At 44.3% G+C, this 25,283-nt stretch overlaps 1 protein-coding gene across 1 annotated transcript in view; it reads left to right on the top strand.

Annotated features, from left to right (window-relative positions):
- GALNT16 (polypeptide N-acetylgalactosaminyltransferase 16) overlaps positions 1 to 25,283 on the top strand; it is a 200,322-nt gene that overhangs the window by 144,414 nt on the left and 30,625 nt on the right. Inside the window, exons 7-11 of the mRNA XM_075330467.1 lie at positions 1,286 to 1,373; positions 5,834 to 5,918; positions 7,180 to 7,283; positions 19,845 to 19,971; positions 24,959 to 25,051. Coding sequence (XP_075186582.1) covers positions 1,286 to 1,373; positions 5,834 to 5,918; positions 7,180 to 7,283; positions 19,845 to 19,971; positions 24,959 to 25,051 — 497 coding nt within the window. The remainder of the gene's footprint in view (positions 1 to 1,285; positions 1,374 to 5,833; positions 5,919 to 7,179; positions 7,284 to 19,844; positions 19,972 to 24,958; positions 25,052 to 25,283) is intronic.

Below are 25,283 nucleotides of genomic sequence, written 5' to 3'. Positions count from 1 at the left end.
GGATTACAGGTGCTGTCCCAACCTAAGTCCCGAAAAGTAGACAACCACCCACAGAGAGGGATAAGGCCACCGCCAGGGCCCATAGATCCAACAGGTCAGCGTCAGACGGGCATGGCTCCTTAGGCCCACATCCAGCCGGGAGCGGACACCTGAGTTCCAGACCAGGCAGTCCACAATCTACAAAGTCAGTGCAGAGGAAAAAGGACAGCGACCACCAGCCCGGGTGGGGGACCTGCATGCAACCGGCCGGCCGCGGCGGCCGGCCACCAGCAACTTGGTTTACCAAAAGACTCATGTGATTCATTGACTGTGAGTAACAGAACATTTCCCCGCACGTCCGGGCGCACCTGCCTCTGCCAACGCCATACCTTGCACAGAGACACTGGGCCCCGGGGCAACCATCCCTGCCCACGGAGGGGTTAACATCCAGCTGCCACTACATCTCCGCCGGGTGTCCCACAACAGCAGCGGTGGTGTCCCACTTCACCACACACCGTGGGTGGCGTCACGAACTTAATACGGCCAAGCCCGTACATCTACGTCCTCCCTTTTATTCGGCGTGTCCGCGTGACCCCTGGGTCCGGAAGATTCCCTTGAGCCACGTACACACACAGTGGGTCCGGATGCAAGCAGCGGCGGCTGCTGGCACGGGGGCGGCACACATCCACTTCTGGGGCCGCTCATTACCACTATCGCATATGCACTGCATTCCCCATCCACCAGTATCTGTGATTGGTTGCAGTCAGATGCGACCCCACCCTGAGTGACAGTGTGTTTGACTTCTTCCAATCTGACTGTGTCTATCGTGGTAAAAAAATAAATGAAATATTTGGCATACGGTACCCCATATTATCATACCCAGCACAGATAAAGCCTACGGATACAGGCTGCAGCCCCTAGTCCTGCGCTTACCTTGGCTGTGTATCAACATAAGAAAAACCGCATGTGGGTTTTTAAAAATAAATAAATAAATTACATAATTTTAAAAAACAGTGTGTGGTCTCCCTCAATTTTGATACCCAGCCACGATAAAGCCCGACAGCTGGGGGATAGTATTCTCAGGCTGGGGAGTACCCATGGATATTGGGGCCCCCCCAGGAAGTGATACATTGTTGGATTCAGCATCTCTTTGCCTACATCATGCTGCTCTCAGATGAGGTAGCAAAAACCTCCTGACAGATTTCCTTTAGGAATTTCAAGGGGTTTTCCACTACTTAATGTGTTTTACTAGCAGACGTTTCGTAGACTAAACTGTATTTGTTTTTCTATTTCATGTTTTACATAGGATCACACCCGTGTTGTTAGTCCAATTATTGATGTCATCAGTCTGGACAACTTCGCTTATCTGGCAGCGTCCGCAGATCTCAGGGGCGGTGAGTAAGATTTCCATTTCTGTAATACTTTATGCCATGATGTCTGAATTTTAATTACTTTGTGATTTTTAGTTTTGCCTCTAACCTTTTACTTTTGCTATAACTTGCTGAATTTGGTTATTTCTTTGCTGTTACTGATACTGCAGAGGTTGTAGTAATATTATTGCCTGTAATCCTACAAGGTCTGCACCTACTGCCTCTCACCAAATCACAAAACATGCTGACTCTGGGAGAAACTTTTTGACCTCATGTTGAACTCACATGTGAGGAGTGGGTTTATCAAATTTGTGTCTGATCTCTGCAACACTAACACTAGGCTAGGACGGTTCACATTTCCATTGTTTATGATCAGTCATAATCCGCCGCTCTGATAAACAACGCAATCCGTTTGGCGGATTCCGTTGTTTCCCATAGACTTGTATGAGCTGCGGATTGTGACTGATGATACTGCGTTGCATCCGCTGCCCGACTGATCAATCGTGGAACGACTGACCGTCGGGTGGCAGGAATGCAGAGTGTAACGTTTTTTGAACAGCTGAATCATTTTGATTTCGCTGCACATGCTCTCTCTTGGCGGCCGAACGATCAGCTAATCGCCCGGCAGCCGCCTTCTGTGAGTGATTATCTGATCACCCGGCAGCCGGCTTCTGAGAGTGATCAGCTGATCACCCGGCTGACGGATTTTGAGAGCGATCAGCTGTTCTCCCGGCCGCCGGCTTTTGAGAGCGATCAGCTGATCTCCCGGCCGCTGGCTTCTGTGAGCGATCAACTGATCACCCGGCAGCCGGCTTCTGAGAGTGATCAGCTGATCTCCTGGCTGACGGATTTTGAGAGCGATCAGCTGATTTCCCGACCGCCGGCTTTTGAGAGCGATCAGCTGATCTCCCGGCGGCCGGCTGCTGTGAGCGATCAGCTGATCTCCCGGCCACCGGCTTCTGTGAGCGATCAGCTGATCTCCCGGACGCCGGCTAATGAGAGCGATCAGCTGATCTCCCCACCGCCAGCTAATGATAGCGATCAGCTGATCGTTCACAATAGCCGGCCGCTGGGAGATCATCTGATCACTCTCAAAAGCCGGTGGCCAGGAGATCAGCTGATCGCTCTCAAAAGCCGGCGGCCGGGAGAACAGCTGATCGCTCTCAAAAGCCGGCGGCCGGGAGATCAGCTGATCGCTTTCAAAAGCCGGCTGCCGGCTATTGTGAACGATCAGCTGATCGTTCTCTCTCTCACGTTTTACAATGGAATCCGCTTTCTCATGACAATGAATTCCAATTCTTGTCATCCGTTGTACAACGCATCAGTCAAAAGCGTCAAGCAACTCATGTGACTGATGCAAAACAACGGAAATGTGAACCTAGCCTTAAGGCCCATTTACACACAACGATATCGCTAACGATATGTCATCGGGGTCACGGAATTCTTGACGCACATCCGGCCTTGTTAGCGACGTTGTTGCGTGTAACAGCTCTGAGCGAGTGTTAATGATCAAAAATACTCACCTAATCGTTGATTGTTGACACGTCGTTCATTTTCAAAATCTCGTTGGTCGTTGTGGACGTAGGTTGTTCGTCGTTCCTGAGGCAGCACACATCGCTACGTGTGACACCCCGGGAACAACGAACAACAGCTTACCTGCATCCTCCGGCAACGAGGTGGGAGTGTCTATAATACGGCTGGTCTCCGCCCCTCCGCTACTATTGGGCTGCCGCTGTGTGACATCACTGTGACGGCGCACGAACCTCCCCCTTAACAAAGAGGCTGTTTGCCACCCACAACAACATTGCTAGGGAATGTAAGTATGTGTGACGGGTGATAGCGATATTGTGCGCCACGGGCAGCGATTTGCCCGTGGCGCACAAACGACGGAGGCGGGTACGCTTGCTAGCGATATCGTAGTGTGTAAATGGGCCTTTAGAGGAGGTGCAGCTGACAGTGTTCAGATTAGTGTCTATGAATAAAAACAGCTACCTAAAAAAAACTTGGGCCTCAAAAATATCGTCATATTCATTTCATATGGTCAGATTTAGAAAGTTTGGTGAAATCTTGGGCAAGTGCTATTTGTTGTGTCAACAATCAACAATCAACAATTTGGTAAGTATTTTGCATTGTTAGCGGTCGCTCGTACGTGTCACACACAACGACGTCACTAACTAGGCCGGATGTGCGTCACAAATTCCGTGACCCCCAACGACATCTCGTTAGCGATGTCATTGCGTGTAACGGGGCCTTCAGGAGGACAATGGATGCAACTTTTCTTCCCATGATTGTGTGGGTTTCCTCCAGGTTCTTTGATTTCCTCCCACACCCCAATGGGGACAGTGATGATCATGTCTGTAAAATGCTGTGGAAGATGATAGCGGTAATTAGTGGCAAGCCAAATTTATGTATGAGATAGCCAAGATGATTGTCTATAAAATGAAGATAGTCTCATGCTCAAAGCTGTAGTGGATGGTGAGATATGGAGTCTGGAAGTCAAACGTTCAAAACATTGTTACCCTTTTGCTTGTCAGTGTACCCATTGACTTTGCTTTCCTACATGACAATTTTAAATGATGCAACCTGGCCAAATTTTTGGCTAAAAGGCACTCTTTTTGATTATGCTGGTTTTCTAGGGACCTATGTACAGTGCCTACAAGTAGTATTCAACCCCCTGCAGATTTAGCAGGTTTACACATTCGGAATTAACTTGGCATTGTGACATTTGGACTGTAGATCAGCCTGGAAGTGTGAAATGCATTGCAGCAAAAAAGAATGTTATTTCTTTTTAATTTTTTTTTTAAATTGTTAAAAGTTTATTCAGAGGGTCATTTATTATTCAACCCCTCAAACCACAAGAATTCTGTTTGGTTCCCCTAAAGTATTAAGAAGTATTTCAGGCACAAAGAACAATGAGCTTCACATGTTTGGATTAATTATCTCTTTTTCCAGCCTTTTATGACTAATTTAGACCCTCCCCAAACTTGTGAACAGCACTCATACTTGGTCAACATGGGAAAGAGAAAGGAGCATTCCAAGGCCATCAGAGACAAGATCGTGGAGAGTCACAAGGCTGGCAAGGGGTACAAAACCCTTTCCATGGAGTTGGGCCTACCTGTCTCCACTGTTGGGAGCATCATCCGGAAGTGGAAGGCTTATGGAACTACTGTTAGCCTTCCACGGCCTGGACAGCCTTTGAAAGTTTCCACCCGTGCCGAGGCCAGGCTTGTCCGAAGAGTCAAGGCTAACCCAAGGACAACAAGGAAGGAGCTCCGGGAAGATCTCATGGCAGTGGGGACATTGGTTTCAGTCAATACCATAAGTAACGTACTCCACCGCAATGGTCTCCGTTCCAGACGAGCCCGTAAGGTACCTTTACTTTCAAAGCGTCATGTCAAGGCTCGTCTACAGTTTGCTAATGATCACTTGGAGGACTCTGAGACAGACTGGTTCAAGGTTCTCTGGTCTGATGAGACCAAGATTGAGATCTTTGGTGCCAACCACACACGTGACGTTTAGAGACTGGATGGCACTGCATACGACCCCAAGAATACCATCCCTACAGTCAAGCATGGTGATGGCAGCATCATGCTGTGGGGCTGTTTCTCAGCCAAGGGGCCTGGCCATCTGGTCCGCATCCATGGGAAGATGGATAGCACGGCCTACCTGGAGATTTTGGCCAAGAACCTCTGCTCCTCCATCAAGGATCTTAAGATGGGTCATCATTTCATCTTCCAACAAGACAACGACCCAAAGCACACAGCCAAGAAAACCAAGGCCTGGTTCAAGAGGGAAAAAATCAAGGTGTTGCAGTGGCCTAGTTAGTCTCCTGACCTTAACCCAATTGAAAACTTGTGGAAGGAGCTCAAGATTAAAGTCCACATGAGACACCCAAAGAACCTAGATAACTTGGAGAAGATCTGCATGGAGGAGTGGGCCAAGATTACTCCAGAGACCTGTGCCGGCCTGATCAGGTCTTATAAAAGACGATTATTAGCTGTAATTGCAAACAAGGGTTATTCCACAAAATATTAAACCTAGGGGTTGAATAATAATTGACCCACACTTTTATGTTGAAAATGTATTAAAATTTAACTGAGCAACATAACTTGTTGGTTTGTAAGATTTATGCATCTGTTAATAAATCCTGCTCTTGTTTGAAGTTTGCAGGCTCTAACTTATTTGCATCTTATCAAACCTGCTAAATCTGCAGGGGGTTGAATACTACTTGTAGGCACTGTATAAACCAAAGGTCTACATCAGCTAAAACGTCTAATGTATGATGTTGCTCATTATCTTACAATAAGAAGACACTGGCTTGTATTTATTTCTGAGATACTGTCTGTGCTTTGCAGTATGAGCATAAGTTTCTTTATATTTTTTTTGTTCTGGTCCTAATCACTAATTTTGCACACTGATATGCAACATAAGACAACAAACAATGCACACAGCTCATGGTTTTGCGGTTTATCCTGATTTATTAGGTTTTGACTGGAGTCTACATTTCAAGTGGGAACAGATTCCTATAGAACAAAAGATGTCGCGCACAGATCCAACATCTTCAATACGGTGAGCCTTGCTTCTCTTCTGCACAATAATATTCTCCTTTAAATGTGTTAGGACTCCTATGCTTTACTGGTGTATGACCCACCCTGGTGTATGACCACATCATGGCTGTATCCTGGAATATATTGCCCCATGCTGGTATTTATGTCCCCACCATGGCCCCATCCTGGTACATATGTCCCCATCATAGCCCATCCTTTTTTTATATATATATATATATATATATATAATATATATACACATATATATAGCCTCATCATGGTATATGTTTCCCTATCATGACCACATCCTGCTGCATGACACCATCATGGCTATATCATGGTATATATGTCCTCATCATGGCCCATCCTGGTGTATGTCCACATCCGGCCCCATCCTGGTATAGATGTCCCCATAATATCCCCATCCTGGTATAGATGTCCCCATAATAGCCCCATCCTGGTATATATGTCCCCATAATAGCCCCATCCTGGTAGATATGGCCCAATCCTGGTAGATATGTCCCCATAATGGCCCCATCTTGGCATATATGTCCCCATAATGGCCTCATATTGGTATATATGTCCCAATAATGGCTCCTTCCTTGTATATATGTCCCCATAATGGCATCATCCTTATATGTCCCCATAATGGTCCCATCCTTGTATACATGGTCCCAGCCAGTTTTATGTCCCTTTCCTGGCTGCATCCTGGTACATATTATACCCCTGGGCGCCGCACACAGTAAACAAAATAAATGATTATACTCACCGTCTCCCAAATCCCCTGGTGTCCTACACCGATATTGGCATGCCGCAACGTCACTGTCATTCACGGCGCACCCACTTACAGCACAGTCAGCTGCCGAGTGCCGGCATATTCTCTGTTCCCAATGCCCTGGATTATGGGCATAGGGAGCAGTGAATATTCAAAGCCTTAGTCGACGGCCGGCACATTGCAGTGCAGGGACCAGACCGGTCTCTGAGCTGCAATGTATTTCAGCTGGATGCGCACCCTCCTATGCACATCCAGCTGAAACAGGCGCTGGGCCGTCGGGCGGTTGCGATCTTTGTGATCATTATACCTATGGTGCTGATTTTTCTTTGGATCTACGTCTTCTTTGAACTGACGGTGTAGGTTTTCATGATGTCGCTTACATTTTACTTGAACTTTGAAACGCAGTGGATTTTCTGACCGAAACAGGATCCTGGCCCGAGTGTAGAAAGTATCTAGTGATCCTTGCCAATTACAGTTATCTTGTATTTTTTGCCTTTTTATTTTTCAGGACTCCTGTAATTGCTGGAGGTATATTTGTGATTGACAAGTCATGGTTCAACCAGTTAGGAAAGTACGATACTCAGATGGACATATGGGGAGGAGAAAACTTTGGTGAGTTTCTTTTACTTGTATGTCTTCTGCAGGGAACATGTTCTCCAGTAGGTGTGAAGGCGCTTGGCAGCGTAAGCGAATTTGTGCAGCTGGGTATTTATTACAGAGAGCCACGGTAGTCGTGTAGGCGTAAAAGTATCACTGCTGATCACAGCCTTTTAATAAAGTGTCATATGTGATTTATATTTATCAGGAGATGTTTTGTTGCATAAAGAGACCAAACAGACCATGTTGTTTTTTTGGAGCCCTTCAGGGGGAATTCATCTTCAGAAGACTAATGAGATTCCCAAACTGGGCATAACATCAAATAAAGGCAAAGCAGAATAGATCACTTTGTGTTCCTCAGTAAAGTCGAAAGACAAGGCCCCATTTACACTGGCCGATAATCCACAGATGTTTTGGATGCTTGTATGGCCCTTACACATCACAAGAGCTCAGTCCGCCTGGTTCCATAGTCATTCATTTTGGGTCTTCTGATAAGATTTTTTTGTAGAAAGATGGCTTTTTTCTTTACCAGATAAGGGTCCAATCAAGGGGTGGACATTGCACCGGGGCCTCTTCTCTCTATGCCTGTTCCTGATCAGATTGTAAAATGATTTTGCTGGTAATGCTATATAGGGTTAGCGGAGGGCATGGGCGCGCCATTGTCGTCGTCATTGTAGTGCTTCGGCTCAGCAGTCCTCTCTCTTTGGCCCGCTCCAGAGAGCAAGAGGGAAGGGGTTATTGGTGGTGTTCCTGGTGGGGTGTGTGGACTTTGTCTGTGCAAGCCATACCTGTACTTAGGCCCTTGTGCAGACCAAGATTTTCCCATCGAGGATTTACACACACAGATTCTTGTTTCTTTGTTAACAGGCTTTTACTCATGATTACGCACAGTATTTCAGTCACATCATTACTGTAGGCACAACACTTGAACATTTTTTGTACAGTACATTCGACTTCAAGGCTCACTTTTACTGAAGACTGCTCCATAGTTCCTGGTACTCCTGCTCTTGTATAAAAGTCCTCCTTCTCACTGTATGACTCCACAGCTCCAATTAATAACACCACAGAGTCCCACACGGCCATAGTCGCATCCCACCCGCAGGGATCCAATACTATTAATGGTTTCGACCACTGTTGGACACAGTTAGTTTACTGGGGTTTCTGTGTCGACCTGTTCACCCACGTGTATGCCAGACCTCCGCTCTAGGACTGGTACCACTGGAGTCAGTCACTATCAGGGAACTCTGATTCAGACCTGGTACTCACTACGGCAAAATAGGGATGATCCATTGTCCAGTCTTACGATGGAGTCCTTCCCACGTGCATTGGCCACAGTCACCCACTCTCCTTGGCCTCAGATATCTAGCTGGCTTGCATGCCTGTAGCTTGCACTACTTCTTCACTTGTACTTTTCACTTCACTAACCTAACTAAATCTTGGATCGGGCCCGGCGGTACCCTGCAACTGGCTCCTGCCACTGTGGGCTTCCCATAGCACTTGAAAGGGGTTGTCCACTACTTTGATATTGATGGCCTATCCTTAGGATAGGTCATCAATGGCTGATTGGCCGGGGTCCAACATGCCATACTCCCACCGATCAACTGTTTTTGGTCCTAGCAGCGGCAGCAGATGGCTGGAAATGCTTAGTTCCAGCGCTGCTCCATCTTCTGATAGCAGCTGGGCTCTGCACATCCTCCTATTGATTAGAATGGGAGGCGGATGTGCAGTACCTGGCCACAGTCACTATCTGAAGATGAAGCAGCGCTGGAACTGAGCGTTTACGACCGCCTGCTGCGGGATTGAGATCAGTTGATCAGTGGGGGTGCGGCGTGTTGGACCCCTGCCGATCAGATATTGATGACCTATCCTAAAAGCCGCTTTACACGCTACGATTTATCTGACGATATGTCGTCGGGGTCATGGTTTTCGTGACGCACTTCCATCATCGTTAGCGACGTCGTTGCGTGTGACACCTACGAGCAACTCCGAACGATCGCAAATAGGGTGAAAATCGTTGATTGTTGACACGTCGTTCAGTTTCAAAATATTGTTTGTCGTTTGGAACGCAGCAGACATATTGCTACGTTTGGCACCCTGCCAACGACGAACAACATCCACACGACCGCCTTGGTCAAGCAATATATCGCTGAACAATGTAGCGTCGTTTGTGAGATGTGTACGTGTGACCGCTACTAAATGACCTATGTGCGATCTCGGCAAATCGTAACAATGATCTGGGCGTGTCACATCGCTAAAGAGATCGTTGTGTGTAAAGCAGCCTTAAGAATAGGCCACCAATGTCAAAATAGTGGACAACCCCTCTAAGTGTTTGCTTCCTCACTGTCCCTGTCCTTAGGCAACACCTGAACACCTACCAAGACGCCACTAGATGGCCTGGCCACATTCACATAGTAAAACATAACCGCATTATTATTCTGTAACGACGATCAGTGTCTTCAGGGTGGGGCACACGGGCCTAGCACCCTCTTACAATATTCAGAATTTTAGCTCCTGATTATCAGATTTTGATTTACTTTTTTTTTCCCATTAAATTTATAAGGGAACAAACATTTATTACAACCTGTGCGCACTAACATTTTTTTTTTCCTGCAGTGAATCTTGAAGCCTCTGTATATAATGAGCACAACGCTGTTTTTCTCGCCGCCTGTTTTCTCTGGGCTGAAAGTGTTGGTTGTTCTCGTGACTATAACAGATGGAGAGTAAATGATCATTTTCACGCATTTGTCATATTCCCTTGTATTGGGCACTGATGAGTAATCACTAAAGCCGCACTGATGTAAAAGTAAACTCTGTATACATTTGCTAGTTTTGGACCCATTTATCTCTTGCACCATAAAATAAGGATGAATCATTCTTCCAGCTATTTATCTGCCCGAGTCTCCCCATAAATCTTATGATTTGTAGCAAATGTGTGGGTGAAGCTGCTGCCTCCTGTGTACGTCTGTGATTTTTATTAGACTTTATTAACTTGGCGAAAAAAAAGGATGGATTTAAAGCTCCATATACTGCAGAATAGTAAATGTGCGCTGTTTATATAGATGATGGGCCATAAAACAGTTAACCCTATATGTATAAAAGATTAATGTATCCGGAGTCTGGATACCTATAGCAAGCGGAGTATTTATTGTATTTCCTGCATTAGAAAATGTAAGCTGTAGATGAAACTGGTTTTATGAGCAACAGTGCCACGTTCGCATTTCAGTGGAACCACTGGTGGACACAGAAGAGGCCCCTGTGCAAGAACAGTATATGGGCTCTATACAGACCAATGTAATGAACCGAACCAGACCAATGAGCTCATCATAATACACAATTCTACCATTCTACCTGCTTTGGAGGTAGAATTGGGCCCCCGGACCTCTTGGGCCCCTGGGTGGCTGTACAGGTTGCATCAATGATCTGTCCGCCCCAGAGTGGAACTCTTAATGGGTAGCATTGGTATAGGGCTGACCCGATCAAAATTAGTGTAGCTAGGGAAGGGAGTGAAGGGGCATGTGGAGTGTGTGCGCCAGGTACAGAGTAGCAGTACCATCCGGGGTATGTAGATGCATGGCTATGGCTGCAAACTCAACCATTTCCTCATGTGAAAGAAAGCCAAGTTATGGCTCCAGCTTAAAGAGGTTGTCCACTACTAGGGCAAGTCCTTATACTCACCTCCCGTGCCGCAGCTCTCACTTCCTCATAGCTCATATGTTCGAAGGCGGAGAGAGAAACCGGCGGCAATTGTGCATGGGTCTTGTGTCACACCACAACCAAATGTGACCCTCGGAATGCGAGCTCCGAAACTACTGGACCAGGGTGTGGAGGGGGAGTGTATGTGTGCCACCCCCGTGTCAGCAGCCGGGCTGCTCGGATCCGGATCCGCAGTGGCTCGATGGGTGTCCAGACCCAGGGGTCGTGCGGCCACTCAAATAAAGGGGGTATTTACAGGGGATTGTGTTTAGAGTTTGTGACACCACCGGGGGTGTGTGGTAAGGTGGCGTACCACCACTGTAGTTGGGAGTACCCGGGGGCGATGGAGTGGGACAGCCAGGTGTTGGGACCCTCCACGGGTAGGGGGGATGCCCCAGGACTCGGTGATGGTGTTTGGGGAGTGCTGTTGGGAGTGAAGGGGTCAATTGCGTACTCACTCAGTCCATAAAGCTGACACCGACAACTGGATAAACCAAAGTTCTGGACACCGCTGCCGCTGAGGGGAGCTAGTTCGAGTCCCGTCCCCAATGGTGCTGCCTGGTGATCCGTGACCTTCCTCCTGGCACTAAGTTCACTTGTCAGTTGGTCCCGGTAGTATAGAACTAGTCGGGTCCCGCTCCCCAGTATGGCTAACTGTGGGAGCTTGCTCTCAGGCTTCATGCTTGCGATTTTCTGGACCATTTTAGTGGAAAGTCCTATCCCCCTCGTTGCACTAGTACCCCGAATCTGGAGCAGGTGGAGAGCGGATCTTGAAGGCTCCATTCTCGTTGGGAAATTGTCAGGTTGCCTGAAGCTACTCCGTCTTACCCTGGTCCCAGCCCGGTGGTGGTACAAGGCCACTGGCTGTCCTCCTCGACAGTTCCGTACCCCTTGTCATGATCCCCTGCGACCGGGGGTCCAGCTCCTACTAGGCCCAGACCACCGTCTGCTACCTAGTTGCTTCCAAGGATTTTATTAGTTGTTGTCGGCAACACCATGTAGTTGGGGACCCATAACCAAGGAGGAGGTGGATATTGCACAGAGGGGCAGATTGCACAATACCCTGTGACGACCTTATAGTCCAGGGCGTCACATGCCTTTTTATTTTATTTGGGGGAAAGGCATATACTCCCCCTCCCCTCCCTGGTCCAGCGGTTTCAGAGCTTGCATTCCCAGGGTCACATGAGCTTGTGGTGTGACACAAGACCCATGCACAATTGCCGCCGGCTTCTCTCTCTGCCTTTGGACATCTGAGTTAATCAACAGGAAGTGAGAGCTGCGGCACAGGAGGTGAGTACAAGGACTTGCCCTAGTAGTGGGCAACCTCATTGGAGCCATAGCCTGGCTTTCTTTCACATCCCTTAATAGAAATGAAGGAGTGAAGAAACAGCATCTTCCACGGAGCGATAAGTAAAATTAAAAAAAAAAACTTTAAAGAGGTTTTTTGATTTTACTCATCGCTCCTTGAAAGATGTTGTTCTTCCACTTCATTTCTCTTATTCTGGTCAATGCCTTACCAGAGGAGCTGACACCCATTTCCCATCTCCCATCTCATGGACTGAAACTGCTATATACAGTGTGGTGAGCTTCCCCTTTTTTTTTATTTGGTTTATTGCATATAACCCCTTAATAGGGTATATGGAAAGTAGTTACATCATCAAAGCTTACTGCGGAAATAAGTGGAAGTATGCCATTTGTTGGGAATGCTTTATTTGTTCATGGGCTGTGGGACTGTATGCTGGGGTAAATACAAAATGCATACAGCTGCACACTAAAATGCTATTAATATATAAGGGGGGGTCAGGTTTTTTTTTAAGTCTAGCTGTCCAGACACGGATGTTTTTAACCTCGATAGTGGCATTTTAGTTAGGTACCCGGATTGTTGAGATTACCTTGCCGTTGGTGTCTGGGCTTACATGCATTGGCCAATTCATAAACTAAAAATCTCATTTTTTCATATAGCAGTAATGCAGTACCAGAGTTCCCTTATACATTGTTGGCATTTTAGTGTGCAGCTGTATGCATCTTATATTTACTATGTTTTTTTAGCTGGCACCTATTCACATTTGTAGGATGTGCGGGTCAGTTTTTTTTAAATATTTGTAGACACATCATTGGTGCAGTCTGTGCAGCTGCACTGGGGCCCAAGAGATTGGGGGCCCATTTCTACCCCCAAAGCAGGTGGAGTTGTGCATTTTGATGATCTCTTGGCCCATATACTGTTCTTGCACAGGGCCCTCTTCTGTCTGTGTCCGCTAGTGACTGTATGCGTCCTATATTACAAGAATAATGCATTGATATCAAGGGCACGGTGTACTGCAGCCTCATTTAAGAATGCGACTGTTTAGCGACCGCCAATTGGCTAGATACAAGCTGATTGGTCATTTAACAGTCCGACCACACTTTCGGTAATTTGATTGTTCTGTGTCCATAGAGTATCATTGTTCTTGGCAGCACATCTCATCCAACAAGTCTTTCCATCAAACTCGATGGTTGCTCACTCTCCCCAGTCTCACAAGCTCGTTGCCTTGGAGTAACCCCCGACTCTGATCTATCCTTCAAGCCACACATCCAAGCCCTCTTCACCTCATGCCGACTACAACTCAAAAATATCTCCCGGATCCGTACATTCCTTAACCAAGAATCAGCAAAAACATTAGTGCATGCCCTCATCATCTCCCGCCTTGACTACTGCAACCTCCTGCTCTCTGGCCTCCCTTCCAACACTCTTGCACCCCTCCAATCTATCCTAAACTCTGCGGCCCGCTTAATCCACCTCTCCCCTCGCTACTCCCCAGCCTCGCCACTCTGCCAATCCTTTCACTGGCTTCCCATCACCCAACAACTCCAGTTCAAAACATTAACCATGACATACAAAGCCATCCACAACCTGTCTCCTCCCTACATCTGTGACCTAGTCTCCCGGTACCTACCTGCACGCAACCTCAGATCCTCACAAGATCTCCTTCTCTGCTCCTCTCTTAACTCCTCTTCCCAGAATCGTGTACAAGATTTCTCCCGCGCCTCCCCCATACTCTGGAACGCTCTACCTCAGCACATCAGACTCTCCCCTACCGTGGAAAGCTTCAAGAGGAACCTCAAGACCCACCTCTTCCAACAAGCCTACAACCTACAATAGCCCTCAGTCCAGTACACCACTGCGCAACCAGCTCTGTCCTCACCTATTGTACCATCACCCATCCCCTGTAGACTGTGAGCACTCGCGGGCAGGGTCCCCTCTCCTCCTGTACCATCACCCATTCCCTGTAGACTGTGAGCCCTCACGGGCAGGGTCCCCTCTCCTCCTGTACCATCACCCATTCCCTGTAGACTGTGAGCACTCGCGGGCAGGGTCCTCTCTCCTCCTGTACCATCACCCATTCCCTGTAGACTGTGAGCCCTCGCGGGCAGGGTCCCCTCTCCTCCTGTACCATCACCCATTCCCTGTAGACTGTGAGCCCTCGCGGGCAGGGTCCCCTCTCCTCCTGTACCATCACCCATTCCCTGTAGACTGTGAGCACTCGCGGGCAGGGTCCTCTCTCTTCCTGTACCATCACCCATTCCCTGTAGACTGTGAGCACTCGCGGGCAGGGTCCTCTCTCCTCCTGTACCATCACCCATTCCCTGTAGACTGTGAGCCCTCGCGGGCAGGGTCCCCTCTCCTCCTGTACCATCACCCATTCCCTGTAGACTGTGAGCACTCGCGGGCAGGGTCCTCTCTTCTCCTGTACCATCACCCATTCCCTGTAGACTGTGAGCCCTCGCGGGCAGGGTCCTCTCTCCTCCTGTACCATCACCCATTCCCTGTAGACTGTGAGCCCTCGCGGGCAGGGTCCTCTCTCCTCCTGTAGACTGTGAGCCCTCGCGGGCAGGGTCCTCTCTCCTCCTGTAGACTGTGAGCCCTCGCGGGCAGGGTCCTCTCTCCTCCTATACCAGTTTGTTTTGTACTGTTAATGATTGTTGTACGTATACCCGCTTTCACTTGTAAAGCGCCATGGAATAAATGGCGCTATAATAATAAATAATAAGAATAATAATAGGTGAATGTGCTGCCGAGAACATTAATTTTCATTTGTCGGGTGATCGGCAGCTTATGGATGATTGCTCCTATGAGTGCTCATACTCAATAATCGAGTAAATGCACCCTATGTCTATAGGATCGCTGTTAGCGGTCTGCTCAGGAATCTCTCCCTCGATTCTAGCAATCACTAGGAGTCTTAATTTACAAGCCCATAAAGTACGCATTAACCACAAGCTACTATTCCTAATTCTTTTTCTATTGAGCCGATCCGTCTACATCCTCACTATCTAATAAATGTTATTAGTCTCTCTAAAAATACCTTGCTGCGATTCTGTTTAGTGTGGCTTTGAACGAGATGTCTGCCTTAATATTAGAGCGCCGTGCCTACACAATAGTCCAAACCCCTCACTACAGCGGCTGTTTTTGATAATAGTAATTTTCCAATGATTCCAGCTGGGTCACTTAGTTTACTGGGTGCAACACATGTGCTAAAATTATAGTTTTCTCTGCTGCAGATCTAGCAGAGCTTGGAATATGGAGCCCTGTATAATCCACCCACACCACTGATTGGCAACTTTCTGTATACACTGTGCATAGGCAGAAAGCTGCCAACAATTGATGAGGGTGTGGTTAAATAGATCAGTTGACTAGTAAGCATGCAACACCTAGTCATAAGGTGATAATCTCCTAAAACTGTGATTTTATTGAAACATTAACTCATAGCCTAATAAGTGATACATCACTGGAATCAGGGTCTCAGCCCCTACATCACGCTGCTCTCAGATTGCATAGCAAAAGTCTGCTGCAAGATTCCCATTAAAGAAGGTGTTCAAACTGTTTGATGCTCCACTTTGATTGCAACGAAAGACAACAGTTGCTCCAAACTTCAGTGAATTAGTCAATGGTGGTTGCAGGATTCCTGTCCTCTCTATCAGTGTACATCCCATTTTTGGGATTCGTATCTACAAGTGCACCTGAATAAATTAGAATATCATCAAAAAATTAATTTGTTTCAGTAATTCAAAACAAAAAAGCAAAAGCATATACCGTATTATATAGAGTCATTACACACAGAGGGATCTATTCCTATATATTATATAGAGTCATTACACACAGAGGGATCTATTCCTATATATTATATAGTCATTACACACAGAGTGATCTATTCCTATATATTATATAGAGTCATTACACACAGAGTGATCTATTCCTATATATTATATAGAGTCATTACACACAGAGGGATCTATTCCTATATATTATATAGAGTCATTACTCACAGAGCGATCTATTCCTACATATTATATAGTCATTACACACAGAGTGATCTATTCCTATATATTATATAGAGTCATTACACAAATTCATATATATTATATAGAGTCATTACACACAGAGTGATCTATTCCTATATATTATATAGAGTCATTACACACAGAGGGATCTATTCCTATATATTATATAGAGTCATTACACACAGAGGGATCTATTCCTATATATTATATAGAGTCATTACACACAGAGCGATCTATTCCTACATATTATATAGTCATTACACACAGAGTGATCTATTCCTATATATTATATAGAGTCATTACACAAATTCCTATATATTATATAGAGTCATTACACACATAGGGATCTATTCCTATATATTATATAGAGTCATTACACACAGAGGGATCTAGTTCAAGTATTTATTTCTATTAATGTTGCTGATTATGGCTTACAGCCAATGAAAACCCAAACATCATTATCTCAGAAAACATGAATTACCACAATACACCTGAAAATGTTTCCTAAGCATTTAAAATGGTCCCTTAGTCTGGTTCAGTAGGTTACACAATCATGGGGAAGACTGCTGACTTGACAGATGTCCCAAAGGCAGTCATTAACACACTCCACAAGGAGGGTAAGCCACAAAAGGTCATTGCTAAAGAAGCTGGCTGTTCACACAGTGCTGTATCCAAGTATATTAATGGCAGGTTGAGTGGAAAGAAAAAGTGTGGTAGAAAATGGTGCACAAGCAACCGGGATAACTGCAGCCTTGATAGGATTGTTAAGAAAAGGCCACTCAAAAATTTGGGGGAGATTCACAAGCAGTGTACTGCTGCTGGAGTCAGTGCTTCAAGAGCCACCACACACAGACGTATCCAGGACATGGGCTACAAGTGTCACATTCCTTGTGTCAGGCCACTCATGACCAATAGACAACACCAGAAGCGTCTTACCTGGACCAAGGAGAAAAAGACCTGGACTGTTCTCAGTGTCCAAGGTTTTGTTTTCAGATGAAAGTAAATTTTGCATTTCATTTGGAAATCGCGGTCCCAGAGTCTGGAGGAAGAGTGGAGAGGCCACAATCCAAGCTGCTGAGGTCTAGTGTGAAGACTCCACAATCAGTGATGGTTTGGGGAGCCATGTCATCTGCTGGTGTAGAAACACTGTGTTTTATCAAGGCCAAAGTCAGCGCAGCCGTCTACCAGGAAATTTTACAGCCCTTCATGCTTCCCTCTGATGACAAGCTTATTGGAGATGGAAATGTCATTTTCCAGCAGGACTTGGCCCCTGTCCACACTGCCAAAAGTGCCAATACCAGGTTTACTAACCACAGTATCACTGTGCTTGATTGTCCAGCAAACTCGCCTGACCTAAACCCCATAGAGAATCTATGAGAGACACCAGACCCAACAATGCAGACAAGCTGAAGGCGGCTATCAAAGCAAGCTGGGCTTCCATAACACCTCAGCAGTGCCACAGGCTGATCGCCTCCATGCTACATTGCCGCATTGATGCAGTAGTAATCCATGCAAAAGGAGCCCGACCAAGTATTGAGGCATTTACTGTACAGATGTTTCAGTAGGCGACAATATTTCTGAGTGTAAAATAATTTTATCAGTTAGTCTTATATAATCTAATTTTCTGAGATAATGACTTTTGGGTTTTCATTGGCTGTAAGCCATAATCATCAACATTAGCAGAAATAAACACTTGAAATAGATCCCTCTGTGTGTAATGACTCTATATAATATACACGTAAAATAGATCCCTCTGTGTGTAATGACTCTATATAATATATAGAAATAGATCCCTCTCTGTGTAATGACTCTATATAATATATAGGAATAGATCCCTCTGTGTGTAATGACTCTATATAATATATAGGAATAGATCCCTCTGTGTGTAATGACTCTATATAATATAAAGGAATAGATCAGTTTGTGTGTAATGACTCTATATAATATATAGGAATAGATCCCTCTGTGTGTAATGACTCTATATAATATATAGGAATAGATCCCTCTGTGTGTAATGACTCTATATAATATAAAGGAATAGATCCCTCTGTGTGTAATGACTCTATATAATATATAGGAATAGATCCCTCTGTGTGTAATGACTCTATATAATATAAAGGAATAGATCAGTTTGTGTGTAATGACTCTATATAATATATAGGAATAGATCCCTCTGTGTGTAATGACTCTATATAATATATAGGAATAGATCCCTCTGTGTGTAATGACTCTATATAATATAAAGGAATAGATCCCTCTGTGTGTAATGACTCTATATAATATATAGGAATAGATCCCTCTGTGTGTAATGACTCTATATAATATATAGGAATAGATCCCTCTGTGTGTAATGACTCTATATAATATATAGGAATATGAACAAAAAAGAGCCACATAAAAATATTATTGGCATCAACTCAATAATAATAAAACCCAGAAAGAAGAGTCTTTAAATTTGCCAGATATAAGAGACACTCAGACAAGCCGTAATTATAAATGTATAAAACATTTTATTTAAGTAATGCTGTGGATGTGTCAATAATTTAATCAAAGTGATATAGAAAGGGACCAAAGAGAATGGGTGCTGAAAGGGAGAACACCCCACGTGTCCCGGAAGAAAATAGGGGAGAAAAGTCTCCAAAGGATCCAAACACCCTCCCAGGGTAGTAGGTAACTACACAGAAGGTGACAGCCCAAAGGTCTAGTATAACCTAATGAATCAAGTGAATCTAAGTAAAGCCCCCGACGAAGTATATTAAGCGAAACACGTGTTGGGACGTCGGTCCCCACGTGCTACCCCGGTTCTTTGTGATCCATCACTGTGGTAGGTGCATTGCCCTTTGGGCTTTACTTAGATTCACTTGATTCATTAGGTTATACTAGACCTTTGGGCTGTCACCTTCTGTGTGGTTACCTACTACCCTGGGAGGGTGTTTGGATCCTTTGGAGACTTTTCTCCCCTATTTTCTTCCGGGACACGTGGGGTGTTCTCCCTTTCAGCACCCATTCTCTTTGGTCCCTTTCTATATCACTTTGATTAAATTATTGACACATCCACAGCATTACTTAAATAAAATGTTTTATACATTTATAATTACGGCTTGTCTGAGTGTCTCTTATATCTGGCAAATTTAAAGACTCTTCTTTCTGGGTTTTATATTATATAGGAATAGATCCCTCTGTGTGTAATGAATCTATATAATATACACGTAAAATAGATCCCTCTTTGTGTAATGACTCTATATAATATATAGGAATAGATCCCTCTTTGTGTAATGACTCTATATAATATGTCTTTCCCTTTTTGTATTGAATTACTGAAATAAATTAAGTTTTTGATGATATTCTAATTTATTGAGATGCACTTGTACTTGCTAAAAATTCACAAAATGAGAAATTCCTTTTGTTCAAATCTGATTTCTGTATTAGTTCTGTTCAAAAACCTCGTTCTTTTCTTGTCCTCTTTGACAACCTCTTAATGGATTGGATGAAAGTCAAAACCTAATGTACTTACTGTCTAAACAATTCTGTTCATCTTTTGAGATGTCATGACCTGTTGTATTGCAGAACTGTCTTTCCGGGTCTGGATGTGTGGCGGTAGCCTAGAAATTGTTCCCTGCAGCCGCGTTGGCCATGTCTTTCGGAAGCGCCACCCCTATGAATTTCCTGACGGCAATGCTCTGACCTATATCAAGTATGTGGTAACACATGATTTATATTTGAGTATTTAGTTCATATATTAATGCCAATCAGGTAGAGGGGAAAACGTTCTAGTGTAAATGATATACTGTATTTTTAATGTTTTACCATTGCTATATTGACTTAATTAATGTCTCAATATTGCAGATCAGGAGCTCACTGCTCCTCTGCCTTGGACTTTCATGCTTGATAAGGGGAGCATTACTTCTGATTGACAGCTTGGAACCGGCAGCATGGTTGTGCTGATGACCTGAATTGTGCTCTCCCGATTCTGCAAGCAATGGCAGCATCAGAAGAGTGCAGTTGCATGGATCTGGCCAGCTTCAGAGCTGTGCTTACAAGCTCTATAACAAAGCACTTAGAACCTTTGGGATCCTTGCTTAGAACTGTCTTTTAACCTAGGCCATGACCAGTAGACAACAACATGTAATTGCGTTAACAACTGTCTCAGTGATAGAAAGTGGTCATTAATTTAACACAAATGAATTGGGTCACAGTTAACCAAGGGATAACACAGGGGTCAGTATTGGGCCATCTTCTTTTTAATGATATTAATGACCCTGTACAGAGCATACAGAGAAAAATTTCAATATTAGATTAGTAGATAATATTAAACTCTGCAAGGTAACCAACACAGAAAAGGATAATGTACTATTACAGAGGGATTTATGTAACCTTTTAAAGGGTTACAGAATGACAATACTTAAAGATCCTGTTGCGTTGTCTTCTGTACTATTGGTCTATAACAGTGGTTCCCAATGAAAGCAATGTCCTAAGTAACGCAGATCATCACCCTTTTTGTCTATTGTAGGACAGCCGGTGATGCCCCTTGGCCTTGAGTTGATGCCTCGGAGTTGGTTTAGGTCTCGTGAGTAGAGATGAACAGACTTGTGGAAATTTGGGTTCTGCTGATTGAGCCGGCTTTAGATAAAGTTCTGTTCTGGACCCAGACTTGACCTGAACCTCATTGGAAGTCACTTTTTTTGAAAAGTCTGTGTTTGGTACGAACACTGAACTTGAAATTTTGGGTCTGCTCATCTCTAGTCGTGAGTGGACCACATTATGCTGAGACTTGGGGAGGTGATACAAAAAATAGCATTTGAAAAGTGTTGGGTTTTGTGGGGTTCTGAGACTTTTTAAAGAAGTTCTGTTTGGTCTTAATGTAAGGGATATATATTCTAAGAATCATTTGGAGTTAAAGCTAGATTCTCCTAGCGTCCTATATGTTCTAGACACAACAGGATTGTGTGCATTGGTTTCCAGGACATCCATCAGCAGAGTATGTACTGCTTTTCTGGACATCCCAGACCGGCATTGCACAGAATAAATGGTTACAGGCTGTTAGTTCTGAGTTATGAAAACCACACTAGGTCCAGAAATTACTTCTAGGCACAGACCGTAAAATACAGAAGAGGAAGCCGGCATAAGGTAGCTTTCATTTTGTCTGAGAATTCATATAAAATTAGTATTGGGACATGGTATTGGTAGAGTAAAGGCCGCTTTACATGCAGCGACATCGCTAGCGATAGCGCCTGCCCCCGTGATGGACAATATCGGTACTGCGCGTCACACGGACATACCTTACTAACGACGTCGCTGTGGCCAGCGAACAACCTCTTTTCTAAGGGGGAAGTTCGTGTGGCGTCACAGCGACGTCACGCAGTGGCCCACCAATAGAAGCGGAGGGGAGAAGAGCAGCCGCATTATCGACATGCCCACCTCGTTGCCGGAGGACGCAGGAACGCTGTTGGTCGTCGTTCCCAGGGTGTCACACATAGAGATATGTGCTGCCTCAGGAACGACGAACAACCTGCGTCCCAGAAGTTCAACGACATTTGGAAAATGAACGACGTGTCAACGATCAACGATATTGAAGTGAGATCGTTAGTGGTCGCGCCTCGTACGTGTCACACGCAACGACGTCGCTAACGAGGCCGGATGTGCGTCACGAATTCCGTGACCCCAGCGATATCTCGTTAACGATGTCGTTGCGTGTAAAGTGGCCTTAACAGTTGGTACAAACATGAAATAAATGCTGTCAGTTAAACAGATATCTGTTTTAAGAAAACTAGAAGGGAAATCCATAAACCGTGTAATCAAATGTTATTAATGGCTACGCTGATAGAAGCGAGGGCATTAGCAGATGCCAAAATCTGAAAAACATTTGCTGATCAATTAAATCTGACTTATGCCTTTATAATAAATGCTTTAATGTAGCCTGTAAAATCTGCTCTGTAATGAGTCTGTACCAAGAAATGGCAACACTCCTTTACAAGCTGAAAATTACAACCTCATATACTATTTAACCATTTAATTTATGGGTTGTTTTTTTCATCAGGCCTTATCTATAAGATCTTTTGGATCAGTCATGTGCACCTCTTTTCTTTCAATGGGCAGGGGAGAAAGAAGAGGTGTCTGGCAGCAGAACGCACTGTGACTTGTATAAAACTATGTTCTTGTCATGAGCATCTATGTCTCTTCTAATTCATGTTATGATTGTATTTGCCTTGGCAGCAGCTGCCTGGCATTGGTCATTAAAACGGAGTCCACCCATACACCAAAGTCTTTTTCAGTGAAAGTTTTATCCAATATTTTACCAGTTACTGCATAATTATATTTTTATTTTCTCAGCCGAAGTCCATGACCTGACATTTATTCACATTAAAATTCAATTGCCATTTCTCAGCCCAAGCCTGCAGCTTACATAAATCCTTCTGTAATAATGAATAATCCTTTTCTGTGTTGATTACCTTGTAGAATTTAGTATCATCTGCAAATTTTGAAATTCTTCTCTGTATGCTCTGTACAAGGTCATTAATATAATTTAAAAAGAAGATGGCCCAATACTGACCCCTGTGGTACCCCACGGTTAACTGTGACCCAATCAGTTTGTGACCACTTTCTATTTTCTATCACTGAGACAGTTGTTAACGCAATTACATGTGTTTTCCTTTTGTGTTTTACTTCTTTTGCAGTAATTTTTTGGAGTTGGCATATTATGAGACCCACAACTTTTTTTTTTTTTGTAAACAGAACAATCTGTAGTTTTTCACTTTTGGGCACATGCAAGTTTTTAACTACTACTATTTTTTATTACTTTTTTTGTTGTGCAGGAGGAATGACGAGAAACCATAAAAAAAAAACACCATAGATGTGATGTCTGCAATTTTACCAAATGTATCTTTTTTATGTTTTACTACTTTTGGATAAGAAAATCACTTTTTAAAAAGTATATTTTGGTCTTCATAGAGAGACATAACTTTTTCCTTTTTCTGTTTACAGAGTTTGCAAGGACTTGTTTTTTTTTTTTTTTGATAAAGAAATGTAGTTTTTATTGGGAGCATTTTGGGATATACAGTACAGACCAAAAGTTTGGACACACCTTCTCATTCAAAGAGTTTTCTTTATTTTCATGACTCTGAAGGCATCAAAACTTTGAATCAACACACGTGGAATGAAATACTTAACAAAAAAAGTGTGAAACAACAGTCACCAGACCTGAACCCAATCGAGATGGTTTGGGGTGAGCTGGACCGCAGAGTGAAGGTAAAAGGGCCAACTAGTTCTAAGCATCTCTGGGAACTCCTTCAAGACTGTTGGAAAACCATTTCCGGTGACTACCTCTTGAAGCTCATCAAGAGAATGCCAAGAGTGTGCAAAGTAGTAATCAAAGCAAAAGGTGGCTACTTTGAAGAACCTAGAATATAAGACATATTTTCAGTTGTTTCACACTTTTTTGTTCAGTATTTCATTCCACATGTGTTAATTCATAGTTTTGATGCCTTCAATGTGAATCTACAATTTTCAAAGTCATGAAAATAAAGAATACTCTTTGAATGAGGTGTGTCCAAACTTTTGGACTTCAGTTGCTACAAAAACCTATCAATTCCCATAATGTTGTACTGCAAGGAAGGAAGAGGCAGTGTGCTGAGCTGACTCAGACTCATTAGCTTGCATAGGTGAGCTTTCTAGGCATGTTTTTAGACATATGAAGAGGTATTTGTGCAGGAAGGGGAAGGAGGGACGCTGTGACATTGCCTATTGTGAAAGGTAGAGACCTTGTTATCTAGCATATAGATGTGGAATCTGTCATTGATGTCCTCTTGAAGTGGTAAGACTGCTGATCAGTGATCTTTACATAACTGGAAATATTAGGCGTAGAAGCTAGAATGAGAATTGAAAGTATTTAGTATTACAGTAGTATAGATGGTGGCATGGGAAAAAAATCCAATTCAATTTTTAAAAAAAATTAGCATAAAACCTTTTAATGAAAAGTTAAAGGGAACCTGTCGCCACTTTTTTGGCCTATAAGCTGCGGCCACCACCACCGGGCTCTTATATACAGCATGTTAGAATGCTGTATATAAGAGCCCAGGCTGGGGGTATAACATAAAAAACACTTTATAATACTTACCTAACGGTCGCTCTGCAGTGGATGAGGGCCTAATGGGCGTCTCCATTGTCCGGTGCCGCCTCTTTTGGCCATCTTTGTTCTCCTCCTTCTCTAGCCGCGGTGCATGACGGGTCCGACGTCATCCACACTCGCCGGCATTCAGGTCCTGAGCAGGGCAGATCAAAGTATTGTAGTGCGCCTGCGCAGGACCGGCGAGTGTGTATGACGTAGACGCATCATGCACTGCGGCTTCAGAAAGAGGACAAAGATGGCCGAAAGAGGAGGCGTCGGCACCAGACAACGGAGACGCCCATAAGGCCAACCGCGCGACCGTTAGGTAAGTATTATAAAGTGTTTTTTATGTTATACCCCCGGCCTGGGCTCTTATATACAGCATGTTAGAATGCTGAATATAAGAGCCCGGTGGTGGTGGCCGCAGCTGATAGGCCGAAAAAGTGGTGACCGGTTCCCTTTAATTTTCTGATAGCACATTTCCTTCAAGAGAAGGGACTACTGATCAATTTTGAGTACTTCCGTGTGTACAGGATACGTGTTTTAAGCCTAAAATTGCATTTTGTTTCTCCTTCAGAAACACTAAACGTACAGCGGAGGTTTGGATGGATGAATATAAACAGTATTATTACCAGGCCAGACCTTCTGCCATAGGAAAATCCTTTGGAAGGTGAGTAGATTGTTTTAGACACAATGGTCTTTGTAATTTAAGAAATGCGGGAACTGTCTGTTTACTTTACATGCTACTTAGCAGATCTTGGGTGTCCTTTCCGGAAAGACCAATAATGCTCATTTTTAGTTTTTTCGCTTTCTTAAACCTGATTTGCCTTGCATATAGTTGGATTACATAATTTTGGTCCCGTTTACCTGGCAATGGTGTCTGATATCTAGAAGGCCTGCTC

The sequence above is a fragment of the Anomaloglossus baeobatrachus genome, chromosome 12 (genome assembly GCF_048569485.1).
Source record: "Anomaloglossus baeobatrachus isolate aAnoBae1 chromosome 12, aAnoBae1.hap1, whole genome shotgun sequence".
Classification (NCBI taxonomy): Eukaryota; Metazoa; Chordata; class Amphibia; order Anura; family Aromobatidae; genus Anomaloglossus; species Anomaloglossus baeobatrachus.
Note: the sequence above shows the minus strand (reverse complement) of the source record. Positions and strands in the feature narration are given on the sequence as shown.